The 19,625-nt window shown below is 37.7% G+C and overlaps 1 protein-coding gene across 1 annotated transcript in view; it reads left to right on the top strand.

Moving 5' to 3' along the window:
* Nucleotides 1-611: 611 nt before the first annotated feature.
* Cubn (Cubilin) overlaps nt 612-19,625 on the top strand; it is a 173,617-nt gene continuing 154,603 nt past the window's right edge. Inside the window, exons 1-7 of the mRNA XM_071587204.1 lie at nt 612-648; nt 8,528-8,657; nt 8,963-9,115; nt 12,819-12,869; nt 17,195-17,439; nt 18,446-18,590; nt 19,440-19,581. Of these exons, the coding sequence (XP_071443305.1) occupies nt 8,535-8,657; nt 8,963-9,115; nt 12,819-12,869; nt 17,195-17,439; nt 18,446-18,590; nt 19,440-19,581 (859 nt within the window). The 5' untranslated portion in view covers nt 612-648; nt 8,528-8,534. The remainder of the gene's footprint in view (nt 649-8,527; nt 8,658-8,962; nt 9,116-12,818; nt 12,870-17,194; nt 17,440-18,445; nt 18,591-19,439; nt 19,582-19,625) is intronic.

Raw genomic sequence — 19,625 nt, 5'->3', positions numbered from 1 at the left:
TTTATCCACCATATCATAACGACCGGCCTACGTTGATTATTCTGAAAGAATTTTAGATATAGTTCTTAATTAGTATTTTAGATAATAAGTGCCTTTTGAGTATTACGAGCGTTAGAGAAGAGAATCTCGTTCTTCATCGAGCCATTTTTGCGAATAAGGAAGATGGAGCGGATCACGTTTTTTTGCTATCTTTAAATTTTCAGCTCTATGGGCATCACTTTTCCCCAAGCATGCATTCGTACTAGTACCGATACAGTGCGATTTGTCTATCATCATTTGAGATAGGGAGGCTTTGTATCCATCTTCCTGAGCCACATGGCCCCATTTGAAACGACCAAGAGCATATAGTATTACCGGTGCCATGCGCTGGACGTATACACCCCTTTTCATGGGGTGATAAGCCAGAAGCTTGCCTCCCTAAACCTCCTCCTACTCCAGACGGCAAAGGCACACCCGAGAGGAGAGGAGTAGTTGAGATTTTGCATTAGTTCAAACGAAAAACTTTCAGCATAGCGAGCCCTTGCAGGAGGCATTTTCGTCTGTTAGCAGTATGGAGGGGAATACTGTGTGTTCTTCCTTCCGGCTGCTTGCTTGGATCGCGCTCTCTTTTTTCTCCTGTGCTGCAGCCACATCATCGTACGACTATCAGTGAGTAACAATTCTTCGTTTAAGTTTAACGACGTGCATGTAAAATCTTCTTACGTCCAAGCGAAGGGCGAATCACACGACACGACTGTCTGCAGGTGCCGTGAATGGGTGTGAGGAAATAGTAAGCTGATACTTGAATACGAACCACTCGTTGAAACTGACGAATGCACCGGATATTCTCTTGATCGCGACTTGAAAATCCTTTTAAGTATTGACTTGTGCCTGTGAAGACAGCAGATCCACCTTGTGAGGAGCACACCCACTTCTCTCCTAACAAATACTTACGTAATAGCTTCTGAAAAAATACGTTTTCCATGGTGGACGGAGAATGTTGTGCTTTACCTTGTTTATTCAATACGAAGCCTGCCAAAAACGTCTGCTTTCCCTTTCTCCGCCGACGGATAGCATGTGCTCCTTAAAAAAAAACAGTTCTTATGCTAACAAACCTGAATATGGCCTCTGGAAATTGTAATGCACTCTTTCTATTATTTGGCTTGCGACCGTTTGGGAATCATAGATATTCTTCTTTTCAGAATGATTTGTAGCAGATATGCTTGATAAATAATGTTATAATCAAATATTTAATGCAGAAAGGGTCTGGCTAGAAGTCTCCACCTCATCCGAACTCTTATTTTTTTTAAACAGAAAATATATCTAAAATAATATCTCATCTAGTACCAATTTATTTAGTTTTTACCAGCGTTATACCTTTCCCATTATTAGGTAGCGGCTACCTTTACGGTCCTTTACATCAAATGGTATTGCGTGAAAGTCCGAACGTTAGTGATAAATCTGACAGGGCTACCGTTTTGTCAGTCCTTAGATTCGATATTGCGTAGCATATGCAGCCTATTAAATGGATAGTTACAGAATACGCATGAGGTCAATTTGGGTCGTCGGCATACTTTCAGAGGTGGGAATTACCGAACCTCCGTGACGCGAGATGGTGTTAAGTATGGTGGATTATTTTGTTTAGAATGATCTCTCCACCATGCGTTGATTATATTTCCGGCTAATCTCTTACCACTCCAGTCTCACTCATTGAGTGGAGGTAAAGAAATATTCTACAAATATTGTTTTTTGCGTGTTTGAAGCATCAAATACAATGGGCGCTATTTGTACGTCCAAGTCCGTGTATTCGTCGACTCTGTGAACAATAATTTTCATCCCTTTCCACAACTTCCCCTCGTCAATTTACTTCGCATCGTTGTATGATTTGAATTGCTTCATTTTTAATATCTCCTGTATTCGCTTCTAATAATTTATTCTGAACAATATGCCACTATCCTGCAATTTTTTTAATTTCAGCTAATCATAAAAAATAAATCCTGCCTTTCACTATTTTCTACAATACCATTAATATTTAGCTTTGAGGGTTTAATAGTATAGCAATTGGGTTAATACAATTAGTATTAAACTAGAGGAGCCGAGGTTGGGAGTGTTATTTAACAATGGGAGCAGGTCATCCCTATTCCTTAGAGGAATATTTTCCAGTTGAAACTGGATAAAGGCAATGTTTAACGCCCTATCGTCTCTTTCAAGTACATTGATTTTGTGTTTGGAATATATTTATCTGTTGAATTGCCTGGACGGTGAAAAATGGCAACACCATTTCTTAGGAAACATGATTAGGAACGATAATTGCTGTTAGGCTGGTCTTCATCTATCGACCTCCGATTTTTTTACACCATCAAAAAGATTAGGCGTAACAGTAATCCCAATAATTTCAGCTCGATCGAATTATTATTAGGTAATCTACCAGTTAAGGTAGGTTTTGGATGGACAAAACTAGCAAATAAATATTCTTGTCACTTCTAACAGAACACGACCCAACATCCTACTCTACAACGAAGTCCTTCTTCATCTCCGTACCCTTCCTTCCCCTCTTCACCCCGTCCAACATCCCTATCCTTGTATTTCTGCCCCCTCCTCTTTTTCCTAACATTCTCGCTTCTATCATTGTATTCAATATGCTATTGCCAATCAATATCCTTTGCATCCATTTTTCCTGCCTCCTTAGGATTTCTCCCAACAATCCTCTCTCCTCCCTCACCACACCACTTCCTCATTTGTTAACTGGTATAACTGGTCTTATACCCTATAGACTTCTTCCTCCTTGTGATTGCTTGTGAGCCTGAATAATGACCGAGTTCGTCGGTTTTGCTTTTACCTCAACCAGTAATATTCTATCCGTTGCTTGCTCTATGTTGACTGCGCTTCTTCCTTCTTTTATATGCAGTATTATGGCAACCCTTGCTGGCTCTCGTCCCTTCCACTGAATAATACTCTATAACCATCACTCCAGTAATCTCCGCAATGCTTCCATTGCACCTCGCATAGACCTAAAATGTCTACATTTCCTCTTTTCATCTCTCGCTTTATATTCTCTAACGTTCCTGCCCTCAACGTTGTACTATCATTCCAAGTTCCTATTCTAACTGATTTGGTCTTCTTCAGCGTCTTCTGCGCTGCTGCTGCTAGGTTTGCTTTACATACGTTGTGCATGTATGCTACCTTTACATATTTGGGCATATTTGCGCGCGCATATATATATATATATATATATATATATATATATATATATATATATATATGTATATATATATATGTATATATATATATGTATATATATATATATATATATATATATATATATATATATACATGTCACAGAATGCTCAGGTGAGAAGGGATTGAGGGATTGAGAGTACGGATGGTCAGTGTAAGGAAGAGGAGTAAGGCAGGGTTGTCCATTATCACCGGTGCTCTTCAATGTATATGTGGAGGAAATGATTAAAGAGGCATAGGAAGAGCTTGAGATAGGAATGAAAGTCGGCGGGTAATCTGTTAAGTCAGGTTTGCTGATGATAAAGCTAGTGTGTCAGTCAACCAAGGGTTTACAAGCATTGCGGAGTGAATTGGAAATTCACTGTCATAGAAATGGGATGATATTCGATATTAATTGAACAAAGGCTATGTATTTTTCCTGAAAGAGAAAGACTAAGGTACACGTTAAGATTGGAGGGCAAAAAATAATGCAGGTGGAACAGTTTAGGCACCTGGGCAGTGTTTTGGACCAACATGGTCAAAGTAGTTGGTACGTAAGGAAAAGAATTACGCCAGGCAAAGAGGCTTTCACAAAAGGAGGGAGTTGACAGTGACATTGAGTGAGGATGTTCAGAAAATACTCGTTAAAACTTTTATATGGAGCGTAGCTATGTACGGCGCGGAAACGTGGCCACTGAAGCTGGAGGATAGACGTAGATTGGAGGCTTTTGAAATGTGGGTGTGGAGAAGGATGGAGAAGATTAGCGGGACTGAAAGGAAATCAAATGAGAAAGTACTAGGTATGGTGGGGGAGGAGAGAGGATTGTCAGGAGAAATCCTAAGGAGGCAGGAAAAATGGATGCAAAGAATATTGATTGGCAATGGCATATTGAAAACAGTGATAGAAGCGAGAATGTTATAAAAACGAGGAAGGGGTAGAAATACAAGGACAGGGATGTTGGACGGGATGAAGGAAGGATACGGAGATGAAGAAGGCCTTTGTTGTAGAGTAGGATGTTGGGTTGTGTTCTGTTAGGAGGGACAAGAAGATTTATTTGGTAGTTGTGTCCATCCAAAATCTACCTAAACCGGTAGATTACCTATTATTATTCACCAAGGCGATCAATGTCATTTTGGATATTAGATAGTTGTTTGCTGTTATATCCGTCTGTAGATAAGGCAATCATCAGCATTGAGTCCTACTACGGAATTTAAATTATTCGGTAGAATGTTTACGTAAATTAGAAAGTGTAATGGTCCAAGATCACTGCCTTTGGTACTCCCGATATAACGTTCACGTCATTGGAAAAGGTTTTTCACTAAAATTTTCACTTTTTCAATTCTACCTGTAAGATTTTTTTTAATCCATTGCTTTGCGAAAGTGTATGTCCAATTTCCTCAAGTCCATTCGCAATGACTCGAAATTTAACAAGAATCTATCGTGAGGTTTTCGGTCGAAAGCTGTCGACAGATCAAATATCATCAACTTCTTTTCCTCATTTTTTGTGTCACCGGTGTATATACTTATTCCTAAAAGCTCCATTTCGCATGAGTATCCTGTTCTAAACCCATGTTGGTAAATTTATAATCATCTATCTCTTGTCCACCACTCCCGAATGTAGTCAGCGATCCTTTTTTCCATTATTTTACGGACAAGTAATGTAATGCTTACCGGCCTATAATTCTTAGCTTTTGCTTTATTTCCTCTCTTAAAAATCGGCGTACTGCCTGTTTTTCCAATCATTAGGCAAGACATCGCTATTTAGAGTAATGTTAAATAGGTGACTCAAGTGTTGAGTTATTGTGGAATCACTCAGTTTCAGAACATCAATTATATATCCTCTGGTCCCACTGACTTATTCCTTCTTATTTTCCTTTCTCATTTTTTTTTACAAAATACGAGTCCATCGCGGTAATACTGTTTGTCGAAGTAAGTGAGCTGTAATGCGCTATTACCCTAACAAAATTCTCGGTCCTTTCTGAGATTTCCTCGCAAAGATTGCAGAGTTTATTTGCTAGGTGTTCATTTGTATAGGGGTTGCATTAGTCGTTTTTCCAGTCAATGGGAGTTTGTGATCTATTAGGGACTTCAAATTCAATGGTTTCTAGATGCGGCGCAATTTCCGACGCTAGGTTAATAAATACGAGAGTATACTAGCAATTGTTTGTTTGGGCCCAGGGGATTTGCTTGGTTTAATCTTCTCCAGCAACTTTCTATTCCATTATATGAAATTTTAATTTTGTGCAGACGCTCTCAGAGATATTCGGCGAGACGAGTGAAAGCGCTTTGAAAGAAGGAATTTATTATATTAGCCTTTTATAAACTGCTGGTGATCATTCCCCTTAAATGCTTTCGATTTGATTAACTCTAGACTTATTTCCCTGAGTCTCTTTGACATAGGAACAAAATAATTTTGAACTCTCTGTTATATTTTCAGTTAAGTTATACCTTTTGAATCCGCTTAACGCTGTACGAAATTCCCTCTTCGCATTCGCTCTAGATATCTTATAATCGTGAATAATCTCATTCCGTTTGTCGCTAGAGACAACTTTCCTTTTATTTTCTTACCTTGGCTTGAAATAGCCTTTGACATCTTAGAGATTTTCGAGTTATATTATCTAGGTTGCGTGTTATCTATAAAAAGTTACTTGGAATGAACCTGTTGGCTGCTGAGCGCTTGATGCCAAGAAAGTGATTCCACATACCCACAGTATATCAGTGTTTACTGCATTTCTTCAAGTTTGCAAATGAACTCTGTGCCACGCATTTTAAACCTTTAAAGCCCCTTTTTTTTGACAAGTTAATGTTTCCATTGAGATTTTTATTTTGGACTCCATATAGGGAAAATTTAGCATGTACTATTCTGTGGTCACTTATTTCATTAAAAATCTCTGTATTTAAAACTTTTGTTTGTTGATTACAAATCAAGAGCATAATAGTTGTTGGAGTAACTAACTAGTTGATGTGTAGAGTCCAACGTAAAAGAATGGTATAGCGACTAACAGGGGTTACCCTATTTTTTACCCTCTGTTTTACAACTATACATGCTCCAATCAATAGATGGACCAATGTATTCTACAGTGATTATAATTTCCTTGTCATTGTTTTGGGATGAGAAACTATTGATTTGCTCGTCTAGTTCTAGTGTTGAATTTTTGCTATCGTCCGGCGGTATGCACAATGCGCATGCGTAACTTTTGTATTCAGGACTTTAAATTGAACACCAAACACTTTCCAAAGAGTCGCGTCGTTCGAAATTATCTCAGTCCTGATGACGCAAGAGTTACCTGTATTAACTGCAGTGAAGACACAGCCCTCGATTGTATTTATTCTTTCATTTCAGTAAGCCGAAGAGGATTTTGGGAAATTTTCACTGCTGGCGATTTCAGTAGACAACTAGCTTTCAGTTCCATTAATTATACATGCGTCTGTGCTTTGAATAAGGCGGTGATATTCAGCGAACTTATTTTTTCAACTTCGACGAAATTAAATGGGAGGAAGGATAACGATTGAAGATCTTGAGGACTTCACGTGGCATATTTTGTCTCATGGGAAAATCTTGCCGCATGTTAAACTTTTCTCTGCAAGAAAAATTGCCTTAGTAGTAGATTTGCCTGCGTAGTCAAACAAAAAATATTCTCCCTAGCGCAGAGCATCCAGTCCTCGTTCCGTCCTCATACGATGGTGGATAGAATATTTTTGGATAATGGTTGTATCTAGCATTTATCGTTTCATTATATGAACTTATTGTGCGCTGATAACTATTCAGGTATAAAAATTAGTATTTGAACCTATCAAGATTCAAATACCTTAAACTTAAATGGAACTTCTTCCCGGACTATAGTTTTTCGGCTGGATAAGTTATGACTGTTTGTCTTTGTAAAGAGTGACTCGACCAATGGCAAACGAAAGTTTTCAAGTATTTCATTTCGCAAGACTTCAGGAGTTCCTTTTGGGTGAGGCTATCCCTCACAAGGAGAGTTTTGCGGAGACGAGTCCCTCTTAAGGCACGCCCGTGGACTTAATATTCATTAGCAATATCAACAGTTCGTTTCCAATACAAATAAACTCCCATCACTTGATAAGGTTTTTTAAAGCCAAATGCATAATTTCAATTTTATATTTTCGTCCATTTTATATTTTTAAATTTTGTATGGAAGGGATCCTAGAGTCCCCTTGGGCAGGGGAACCCGTGGCAATTTGCCCATCATTGCTCTATAAAACCGGCCCTGGAGGAGGGTACAGAAACTGGGCTCTGTACCCGAAAGTAATGGTTGGTGCACAAGGACTTAATGTTGTGAACTTTCCTGGGAGTGGGGAATTGGGACCCTCATGAGCGGCGATGCTGGAATCAGTAGGGCTTGTTCTACAGCAGGGTTGGCTTTAGCGGACACTGTGCCTACCATAAGATGGTCTTGGGTCGTACCCTTCGGAACTCAAATAGAGCCTTGAGTGAATTTTAATCTCCCCTACGTAGTCAGAAATCATCCATACTCCTTCATTTCTCCTATCCCCATCCTTAAGACCGAGAAACCTGGCAGCGGGAAGTGATGGGGAAACCGAGATCGAACTTGTGAAATGTCTGGTTAGAATGCGTTTTAATGGAGATGGAGGGAAGAAAATGTCGGTGGTATTATAAGATGATTGTGAGCGTAGCATGTGAGTGGAAATATACAAAAATTCTTTTAAGGTCAATGAAGCGATAGCTCTGGCTCGGTGGGATCTAACCCACCATTTTTGCGTTTTTTTTCGTTTGAGCTACGGTCACGAATTGCTCGTGAATAGTCATCCCAAAACCAACCTATTTTTATTTGAACGGGACGATGGTCTTGTAGGGCATCTAGATTTCAGTAGATAGTAGTAGATCTACTGATTCTAAGGAGATCGTTTGGCGCGCCAAGTTACAATCAGCCTAAAAGGCTGAGAGACGACGTTCGACGGCAATGAAGTTTAGAGAAGTGAGTTCATCTAGTTCTCTCGCGGTCGCCTTTTCTCAATGTTATTTAACATCGCTAATGGAGAGAAATTTGTCACCTTCGTCTTCTTTCATTGAGAAATATGTCTAGAGGTTATATTATTTCTTCCCAAAACATGACGTGTGATGAACAGTCATGCAGAATTAATGTATAAATGGCTGCTTCGATATGGAGATTTAGCAGTGGCCGTGGTTCGAATAGTCGCAATTTCTATATCACTTTTTTACCAGGGATTGAGCTTTGCCATCCTTGGCAAATTTCATGTAACTGTATTTTTTGTTAAAGAGAATTCTCAAACCCAGATCTCATTGTTGTAATCAAATATAATGCTATTAACTGATGTATTTTTTCATAGGCCAAGAATGGTCGTGAAAAATGGTCATTTGGAAATTTTGGCCGCTGATGGTAGGAACATAAGTATTCAGGCATCCAGAGGAGGTTTTGTCAACCTCAACGGTGAAAACCTAGTGAAACTTGTGGCACAGGTAAGGTTATGTTAGTAAATGTCCTGTTAGATTTCTGCTTGAAACCCTCAATCATCAATTTTCACCATCAATTTTCTTAGTGTGGATTCAGATTGTTTCCCCACTCTTTAGGTATCCTTTTTAATAGACCATTATGTTCCATTGATTTTCATTTTTGTTGCATTTGATAAAAATCTAACAAACAACATTTTTACTGGGTATTAATAATAATACTGAAAACGTCATCCATATTCGTACCTATATCATCATATTCTAATTATTTATTGGTATGCATGATACCTAATTTATTTTATACTCTTCTGAAGGCAAAAGCTGCAACTACGCTAATAGAATCTTTAGGAGCAGAAAATAGTGCCAATTATCTTGAAAGAACTTTCTCCAGTCACCAAGAATTTTCACAAAGATTGGATGTCTTGGAGAGAATGGTCGCAAATTTAACTACAAGCAACACATCACCTGTGAGTAAAGAAAAGTTGCACAGTTGCAAACATCCCTATGCTATTTGTTATTCTGTTTATAATGAAAATAGTGTTATTCTATTAATTCCCTACTGAATGGAACAGGTTCTTAACATTTTTGTTGAAGTGTCTGTTTTGAATATGGTGTCCACAACTGTCCAAACAAATTGATGAAATAAGTAATTCACCAGAACGTTAAGTTTAGTCAGAAGAGTTTAATTCAGGGTTTAAGAACTCAATTCTTGAACAACCATCATCTTGTAGGGGTGTAAGTGAAGGTCAGAGTGTAAAATTCGCCTTACCCTTCGGGGCGATAATCCAAGAGCAGCAGCTTGTTTCCGCGCAAAGCGCGATGGAGTCTGTTCAATGGGCGCTCTCACTGCCACGGTGTTTTCAGGTGTCCGCGCACATTAAGGTCACCCAGCTGGTCACATTTTTAGGAAGTGCAGATCCTGTCGCCCGTACACTAGTAATCAATTTCCTAATGGTTTCCGAATCAGGAACCCTGTCAGGACGAGTGAAACCAAACCGCATACGAAAAGCCCTCTGCGTCACCACCACACTATCATTGTTTTTTTATTTATAATCCCTGCAAGTCACCGCTGGGGTGTGTAGCACCCCTATCGTTCGTGGAAAAAATGACATCTAAAATCTATCTCTTCTAAACTTAATCTCTTTAATTTTATTGACATGATCTCTCCTACCGTAGTACAATGGGGGTAATAATACATTTTCAACATCGCTGCTAAAGAGGCCTCCTTCTAATTAATGCTAGGGCTTCAATCTGCAATTTAACCTTTACTCCGTGAGTGATTCCCAGTCTAGCTGCTCTAATATTTTGGATACGCTACTAAGTTTATCATAGCAACGTTGTACAAATCTAGCTTATCTATGCTGCACGCGATCCGATTCGGCAATTAATGCAACTTCGTGAGGATCCCATATACTTGCAGCATACTCTAAATGAGACCGAACCAGCAACAGATAACATTTCTCTTTGTCTCTTACATCACATTTACTTAGTACTCTTCTAATAAATCTGAATTATTGTTAGCTTGTCCATATATTCCCCATATGTGTTTCACCCAGGGGAGATCGTGAGTGAGGGCAACGCCTACATGGGTGAGGATGATGGGACGATTTGCGGACAACATGAGGGTATATGGGACATTGAAATCTCTGCCGATTATAAAGTCGTGATCTTTGTGTTGGGATAAACCTTAAATTTGCTGATCTAATTCTACTATCGAATTGTCTCTGTCGACTGACGGTCTGTATAACGCGCATACATACATTCTTTTGTATTGAGGACTTTTAATGGAGCACCAAACGCTTTCCAAACCATTGCCCGGAATTACCTTAGTGTGCTGACGCAAGAATTTTTAACTGCAATAAAGACACCGTCCCTGATTCTATTTGTTCTGTCATTTCTGTAAATGCAAAAGAATTTCGGGAAAATTTCTACGTCGGCAATATCAGCGAGTAACCGGCTTGCTGTCTCAATAAATAATTATATCTGCGCCTGTGCTTTGAATAAGGTGATGATATACTGCGACTTTGTTTTTTTAAACTTCGGAAATTCACTTCCAATGCAGATAATGTTCCCTTGATATTACGGTTTTTTTGAATTTTTAAATAGGGTCGTCTTCTTATTAAATTGAATCCCTTAAAAAATTTGGGTGGTGCTCTCACAGTGGCGGAGGTCGGGGCTGCAGATATCGCTGGGCTATGCTCTGATAGCCCCTGATACCTGTTAGAGACGGGGATGAGGTTTGCCTTCGCATCTCCCATCCCTCGCCGCAGCGTTAACTTTCCCCCCTACTGCGCGAGACAACCTTCTAATCCTCTGGTTTGCGGAACGGCACCTCTCCCACCTCACCTATCAAAATATCCGACTCCGGGTGGCCTTTCCATCACTCCGCCGCATGTTGCATTCGGATGAATCCGCGCGGCCCCAATTGCGCGGCGAGTTTTCACAAAGTCATACCCTTCCGGGGAAGAGCAACCTTCCCGTCAACCTTAGAACAAAGCTCAGTCACGATACCCTCCAACTCAGCGATAGCAACCTTAGAGTCACGCTTTCACCCGCGCAGACGTGCACCGCGACAGAGCACCCTGTGGAACCCATCCTAATTCTATCGAAAATGCCAAATTTATGAACAAGGGCTAGGTTAAAACAATGAAAGTTACAAATTAATAAATGAAAAATTTCCTTCAGCTCAACCTGGGCTACTTCGTCGTGTAAAGAACATTTCTACGGCAAATCCTTGATGCTCACCAGACCAGTGCATGCTGACTACTAAAAATGGCGTCGTTTCCCCCAGCTAGCGCCACTACTCCAACTCCCCTAATTTACCTGCACGCTCTTCAGTGATTTTTTAAAACTAGGGAATCCATTCTGCTCCACCCTGTTTTTGAGTTTTTGCGTGATTATGGTAGCATCACTCAATGCATAAAGCCTTACTGCCTATGAATCACAGCTGTGATGATTAAGTACTTTACTCCCATCACTAGTTTAAACTCACCTGAGCAACACTTTTCAGCAGAGAATGGTTACTTTGGAAAATCATCCTGCTATATATTTGCTGACTCTTGGTTAGATTAAATATCTATTCAGGTACCTATATATACATTTGTTAATTAAATATCTATTCAGGTACCTATATATGTACATTTGTTAATTGTATAATGATAAATAAAGCAGTTTCTGGCCTCACTTGTTGGAAAATCTTCATATTGGACTTATAATTAAACCACTTGTCTTTTCAACATTGAAAAAATTTTTATTTACTACCTAGGTTTCGTTATAGTATAACATCATCTGGTAAAAATACAAGTCAAACACAGTATATATAGCTCTGGACAGAAGGGAAGAGGAGGGAGGGAGGAAAGCAAGGATTGGTTGAGGTAGGAGGAGGAGTATTGGAAATATTGATAAATTAGCATGCTGGGAGAAGGAATTAATACAATGTTGAAAAAAGTTTTCCCCCACTCCTCTGCCAGCTAACCGATGCCAAGCAAAAAGCTACATTATTTGTGCTGTGTAAGTTGACTGTATTAAGTGAACTTCATGAATGCTTTGACATGATGAACCCCTAGATTCATGCTTCCTCATGTATTTTTTACAGTAAGATACTTTTCCACTTATTCTGATAAATTTTATTTATGTACATTTGTATGTTAGAATGTACAAAAAAAATAACATTTTCCCCATTCATAGGCAAGCAAAATGCATACTTCAGAGAATTATGTTGTCATAATCGATGGTGATGCTTTTTGAAATGAATCTGTTCATTCAGTTTGTACAATAAGGAATTAACGAGTAAACTAGAATGATGGAGAAAATGCTGCAATGCTGGTACTATTCATATTTTTTTCTGGCAGGTAGGTAGGTATTATTGAAATATGAGGAGGCAAAACTATCCACTGCTGGACCCAGGTACTAAGGTAGTCTAGAAAAATCTTATTCTGGAACTCTTTATATCCATTGAAATAAACAACTAGCAATTGGCTCCAATTGTGTTTAAAAACCAACTATTTCGTCTGAAACAAATTCTACCACTTTCCAATAAATCTTTTTGGCTTTGCAATCACTCCAAATAATGACAACTGCCCTAATGTACATAGTATTACAATGTTATTTTCTTTATAATGAAATGTCTGTGATTACCTAATTACATTCATATCTTTTTCATTATTTCAGGCCCTAAACAGAAATTCTCTTCGATTATTTCGAAGAGGTATTAGTAGAAGGGTGAGTATGATACATAAATGCTTATAATTAAAATAATGATATGTTTATTATCAGACAAATATTTCTCATTTAAAAACCCAAGTAATTTTACATTAATAAATTGTGTAATTGTGGGACATATAAAATAACCTGATCAGGGAAAGAAACAGCAGAAGTATTATATGGTAACAGGAGAAATATATCTGGACTGGTTCTCTTGTTATAATCCAAATATTTTAGTTTTGACATTATTTAATCAGTGAATATAACCATGTAACATAAAAAACTTTTGCTAAATTCAAAATTAGTCAAGCCATGCATTAGTTTTGTGGCATTGATATTAGAAAATATATTTCTTGATAACTCCTTCCAGTTAAATTTTCCAGATACATACTTATCTTAGCCTTTCCCATGGACTACAACCTTGACGTGGTGGAATGGCTTACACATTCTCATGGACCCCTAGTGCTGTGCTGGTTGGGGTAATATTATATACTCCTGGTAGGGTCGTAATGCTCGATAGGTCAAAGATAGGAACCAGACGAAAGATAGTCCGGGCAGCATTTGTTCCTCAGTGAAGCAGCTGCAAAGGTGTCTGAACCCAGTGGGATGGCCGTCGAGTGATAATATTACATAACTTACAGTATTGAAAAAGGCAACAGGAAACCACCCAACTTATTCATCCCAAAATTTTACCTAGGTGTATAAAAAAATGAGACTGGTCTTTCTATGTGTGAACTGCCTGGTTGATCACAACCAATGAAGTGTTACCTTCTAGCAGCATCTGTGGGAAGTAAAATACTGCCTTACTTGTGGCTCTATCTCAACTTGTCTCTACAGAACAGCAATTCTTGTCTGAGCTTGCATGCACTTGGCGTACAAATTCTTGTGTCAGTGAGAATTAAGGTGTGAAAGAAGCAGTTCACATGTGTTGAATTTTGTTTTAACCTCTGGTACAGTTCACCTGAAACTTATTCAATGATTCAAGATGCTTTTGGCAATGAATCCAGCACCATGTTTTAGTTGGTGCAACAGCTTCCAGTCTGGACAAGCCTTGACCAATGAAGAACCGATAAGTTGACGACCATTGACGTCAACAAGCAACACCCACATCAACAGTGTGAATGATTTAGCATGTGAAAACCATAGGTTGACTTTCAGGGAGTTTGCTAATGAACTTGACATTAGTGTTGGATCAATGTTTCACCTTTTTGACAGAAATTTTGGGCATGCAGCACGTCACATCCAAATTTGTGATATGAGTGTTAATGGATGAACAGAGGCAAAAACATCTTCACATCAGCCAGAAATTGCTTCATCGTTCAAACAATGACCAAAATCAATAGTCACGGGTCACGAAACCAGGGTTTATGGATATGAAATAGATACTTAAGTCTAGTATTCACAATGGATGGGACCATTTTCCTCAAGACCCAAAAAAAGCTTGGATTTTGCAATCAAAGGTGAAGGTTATGTTGATCATTTTCTTTGATTGGGAAGGAATTATTTGTTATAAATATGTCCCCAAAGGACAATCAGTGAATGGGCAGCATTATATAGAGGTTATGAGAACACCTTTTCCACCACATGGCTAAGACAGGCCATGTGGTGAAAAAGACCACAAATATAGAAAAACAAGTCTTGGTGCTTTCATCATGACAATGCAATAGTGTACACATGATTTATTGTTACTAAGTTTTTGGCCAAAAACAGCACGCTGGTGTTCCCCCAGCCACCCTCCTCTCTGGATCTTGATCCAGGGGGCTTTTTTTCTATTTCGCAAGATGAAATCCATTTTGAAAGGATGCCGATTGGAAACTATTGAAGACATCCAACAAAACTGTACCGCAGACTTAAAGGCTATCCTGAAAGAGAAACGTTTCAGGTGGTATGTGGAAGCTGCAAAAAACGTTGGGAGCATTGTATTGGCAGTCAGGGGCGGCTGTATTTCAAAGGCAATAAACATGATTAAAGGGTAACCAATAAAATCAAGTATTTATTCAAACAGTCTCATCTTTTTTTGAACAGACATTGTATGATGGACACCTCAATGAAAATGAGTCCTGGCAACTATGGCAATCAGGTGTGTGCCATGACTGGCAGCAGGGCAGGCAAGGTTTCCATGGTTATCATCTCATGATCTCCTTGCAAAGCAAAACTGACTTCAGCAGCAGCACAGAAGATGCAGAAAAGGGCTGAATTAGTTAGAATGGGAACTTGGAATTCGGAAGCAGCAAATATACATGTAGATATTTTAGGGCTGTGCAAATTGAGATGGAAGGATAGCAGGGATTATTAGAGTGATAGTTATTGGGTAATATAAAGTGGAAAGGATGAGAGGGCTGGTAATGATATTGAATAAAAAGGAATGAATAAGCATAGCTAACATAGAGCAAGCAAATGATAACATACTATTGGTAAAAGTAAAAGCAGAACAATGAACTTGGTCATTTTTCAGTTATACCTAATAACAAGCAACCAAAGGAAAAAAGAACTTGATAAGGTATACGGTCCTTTATAGAACATAAATGTGGGTGTTCCTGGAGAGAAGCTTTTGAAAGTGATGGAGGATTGGAATGCGACATTGCAGGGAGAGAAAGTTGTAAGGTAGGGGACTACAGTTTAGGAACAAGGGATGACTGCAGAGAGAAAGCGATATAGTTCTGCAACAGATAGGGCTTAAACACGGAGAATACCTGGTTTAAAAAACACAATAGGCATTTAGGATTGGACTTGGATCACAATTTAGTAATTATGTAGTGTAGTGTCTGATTCAAACAGATAAAAAAAGGAAGACAATTAAGGAAATGGAATGTGGAAGAACTAATTGGATTGAAAAAGAGGGAAATCCCAAGGAGGCAGGAAAGATGTAGGCTGAGTGTTTAGATTGGCAATGGGATGTTGAAGGCTGTGATAGAGGAGAGGACATCAGGCAAGTGAGGAAGGGATAGAAGTAGGATAGTCATGCTGGATGGAATGAAGAGAAGGAAATAGTCTTCAGAATTGAAGAGGGTTTGTTGCAATGTCAAATGTCAGTTTTTGTTTGTAAGTAGAGGCAAGGGAATGCTTTATTGCGACATTGTATGGGCTGTGTCCATTGAAAACCTACCTTAATTGGTAAAATACCAATAACTACAACTGGTATATTTTAAATGTAAAAACTAATCGATTTCCACAAATATTAAGAATTATACGCAGCTCTTTAATTTGTGTACCAAGGCTATAAAAAGAGTCTCATAAAATTTGACTTTTGGGTTTATCAAATTCTAATTAAGCTGTTCATGGAACCTTGGAATGCCTGGTAAGTTATAATTCCCAAGTATAACTAGGTTTTTAAAATTGTTGGTATTACAAATGCTTTCAAACTGTACACAAGATGAGGCATATATTTCATTCCCAGAGCTAGGTGGAAGTTATCAGCCCCCATGATACTTCTTTTTGAGCCCTTTTAAAATTGATAGAAAGATTTGCTTAACATTCTCTATTACCTACTTTCACTAATTATAGCCTGGGACTAGATTTTATAGCTATTAATACAACCCCAGCTAGGGTTTAATGTATGTTACCAAAAATCAGTTGCATCTGAAAACATGAACGCAATTAAGGCCAATTTCAGAGTCAATTATGTCATCTGCGAGCCATATTTTTGCCGAAACAAATATTTGGACAATAAATTATGTGAATAAACAATATATGTTGCACAGTTTGTGTATTACAAACTGCGCATGTTAAGAAAAATAATACTTCTTAATAATATGGTACTTGACTCCTTCAATTAAATGATCCCATACTTTGATTCATGTATTAAACAGGAATATCATATATTTCCATTATTAAAAATGTTTCACTTGACATGAATGAAATTTGGCTTTTGGAAGCATGATGGGGTATTTGGATATCTTTTATATTATTGTTTCATTTTATATTAAAAGTGATTAACTACTTGAATTTAGCATTAAAGTCATGAATAGCTGATCCCCAGAATCTAATGCTGGCCAGAATAACAATTGGCCAAAAATAAAAAAATAAAGAATGTGCCTTGATGAGTGAAATTTTCTGATTCAATTTACTGATTATGTGTTAATGGAGAATCATTTCACTACTGATTTGATTTGTTGCGACAAAATGGTACTTCACCCACCCCTGTTAGCCCTCATTTAAAATTTTTAGGAATGTGACCCACTGTGTTAAATAAAGTGTTTTTCAAACCTCATTGAATGAAATATGGCAAAATGGCATCATTATGTTCCTAGGCAGTGACTCTAGTGGAAACTATGTTTATTTATTTAGAGGGTAATTGGGAAAGTAAGTGTATATTAATGCAAATATTCAATTGCACATTTCAGTTGACGCGGCTAGAAACATTCATGAATGAATTTAGAAGATTATCAGGGATTAATGAATGCAATAGTTCTCCTTGCCAAAATGGTGGCACTTGCATTGATATGTATAATGATATGTTCTGCCTTTGCCCTCCTAATTGGCAAGGAAAATTTTGTAATTTGGATGTCAATGAGTGTACACAATATGCTGGAACTGAACTTGGTTGTCAAAATGGTGCTACCTGCATCAACAGACAAGGATTGTATGAGTGAGTAATTGCAGTTAATTTTTGGTGTGCATACCTTCAATGTGTGTAATAATATATCATGTAACTAATATGTTCTGACAACATAGTAAGAAAATTTCATTCAGGCAGTCCTCTAATAACCATTAAGTTGTGAAAATTGGGCCATCTAGAAAAAAGTGGGCTCTGCTCAGTTGAACGCCTATTTCTTTTGATGGCTCCCCACTTCAATATTTTTCGAGTATGTCAACATTGTTCCATGATAGTCACTAATTGATGGCAGTAGGAAACCTCTCTAGTATTATTATTCATTGGAATAACTTTTTATTTTAAATATTCAAAGATGGAACTTGAAGTTTTGAAAAATACAATCTATTTTGCAGAATATAATAGAAATTTATTCTTCTTATTGCCTACACTAATACCACACAAAAAGATGTCAGGATATGATACTTTTTCATTAATTATAATATGGTCTTTATTGATATGTTACTTAAAGCTTTTGGTATAAATATTTCAGTAAAATAATTGGATAGCAAAATTTTACAATGTAAAATTCATTAGTCTCAATCAGGTTTTGTATCTCGGTTCCTTGATATCCAGCCAAGTGCTCCAACCAATTCTAACTTAGCACCCAGCTAGACATTGAGGGATCCAGGTTTAATTGCTCCATGGTCAAGGCAAATGATTTTTACCCTGTGAAATTCCTCCACTTTAATGCACTGTAGCAAATGATTTTGTTAAATCAACTGTCGTGGCATCATCCATTGTTCCTTGTAATTGGATACGGTCAATTAAACACAATTTTAGTTGCCTGTAAAATCACAAAGTAATTTTTTCAAAATTTGAAAATATTTTGAAATCTCCTGGTTTGGAGCTAGTGCTAAGTCTCAACATTTTTTCCTTACTAATTGCTGTTATTTGGGAATATTTTTCTAATTTTTATTCTGTATTTGTTTTATTGTGATATTTTACCATATTTGTTCCACATTAAAAGTTAATCAGAGTGGCACTTAACTTTAATTGACAGATGTCAATGTACACCTGGATGGTTTGGGATTCACTGCACTTTGAAGAGTGATAATTGTAGCACTACCTCTGCCTATGAACTATGTGGGCATGGCATTTGTGTTCCTCAGTCAACATCTGTAGGTTATACTTGCATCTGTAACCAGGTATGTACTTGGGAGGCCAACACCATTTTTCTCTAAATATAATCAATTAAATTTTGTAGGTTAGGTTTCCCCTTTTTAATCAGTTAAGGTAATAATGCCAATAATGTGTTTAGCATAGAGAATAAATCATTGTTTTTATTTTCACTATTGTACCAAATCATTTCTATTTCCATCAAAAATATATCTCTGCTATTCAATGGTTCATTTTTGACAGTGAATGAAATATCAGCCTAATTATTGTGCCAACTTATCTATTATAAATGTCTCTAGCTTGCGAAGTTTTGATTACTGAGGTGAAGCTTATGTGGGATTGTGAGAGTTCTGTCTTTGGAGAACATATAGGGTAGTGTTTCATAGTGCTGTGGATAGTATTCATATTCCCATTGATCACATCTTACTAGGCAGAGACAACTTTTGGACTAAATCACTCAATTGTAAACCTGAGTTTTGGTCTAGTTGATTACTTTGCAGATTTTCTATAATAAAGCCTATTTATATTACATAAACCTAGTGCTTAGCCTTGGTTACTGAGTAATTAAATATTACATAATATTATGCAGTTCATATTATGGAGTATGTCCTGCATATAATGATGGAAATGTGAGGTTACATTGTTCTCTTGCTTCTTCAGTTGGCATAGTCTGTCCACCTTTCACACAACTTGTCTTTTTAAAGGATTTTTGGACAGCTCTTATGCAAGTCAGAGAGCTCGTTAATAGCAAATGTATGCACTTTTTAGGTATTTGAAAGGCTCAACAAAGTTGGTGCTTGTATTAACTATAGGAATGTTTATTGTAATAAACATAAAAACTGTTTAATCACTGTGCATGTTTTTTATCTGGTTGATAGGGTTGGACAAAAGAAAATGGGGGGACTTCCTGCACTGCTGATATAAATGAATGCGCTGCCTACACTCCTACTTGCTCACATGACCCTCCAGTGCTTTGTATAAATACTCCAGGTTCTTTTACTTGTGGCTCTTGTCCTCATGGTAAGTATTTTGCTTATTACTGCTAATGATTCAATATATATAGG

The sequence above is a fragment of the Hetaerina americana genome, unplaced genomic scaffold (genome assembly GCF_022747635.1).
Source record: "Hetaerina americana unplaced genomic scaffold, ioHetAmer1.1.p SCAF_3, whole genome shotgun sequence".
NCBI classification, from domain to species: Eukaryota; Metazoa; Arthropoda; class Insecta; order Odonata; family Calopterygidae; genus Hetaerina; species Hetaerina americana.
Note: the sequence above shows the minus strand (reverse complement) of the source record. Positions and strands in the feature narration are given on the sequence as shown.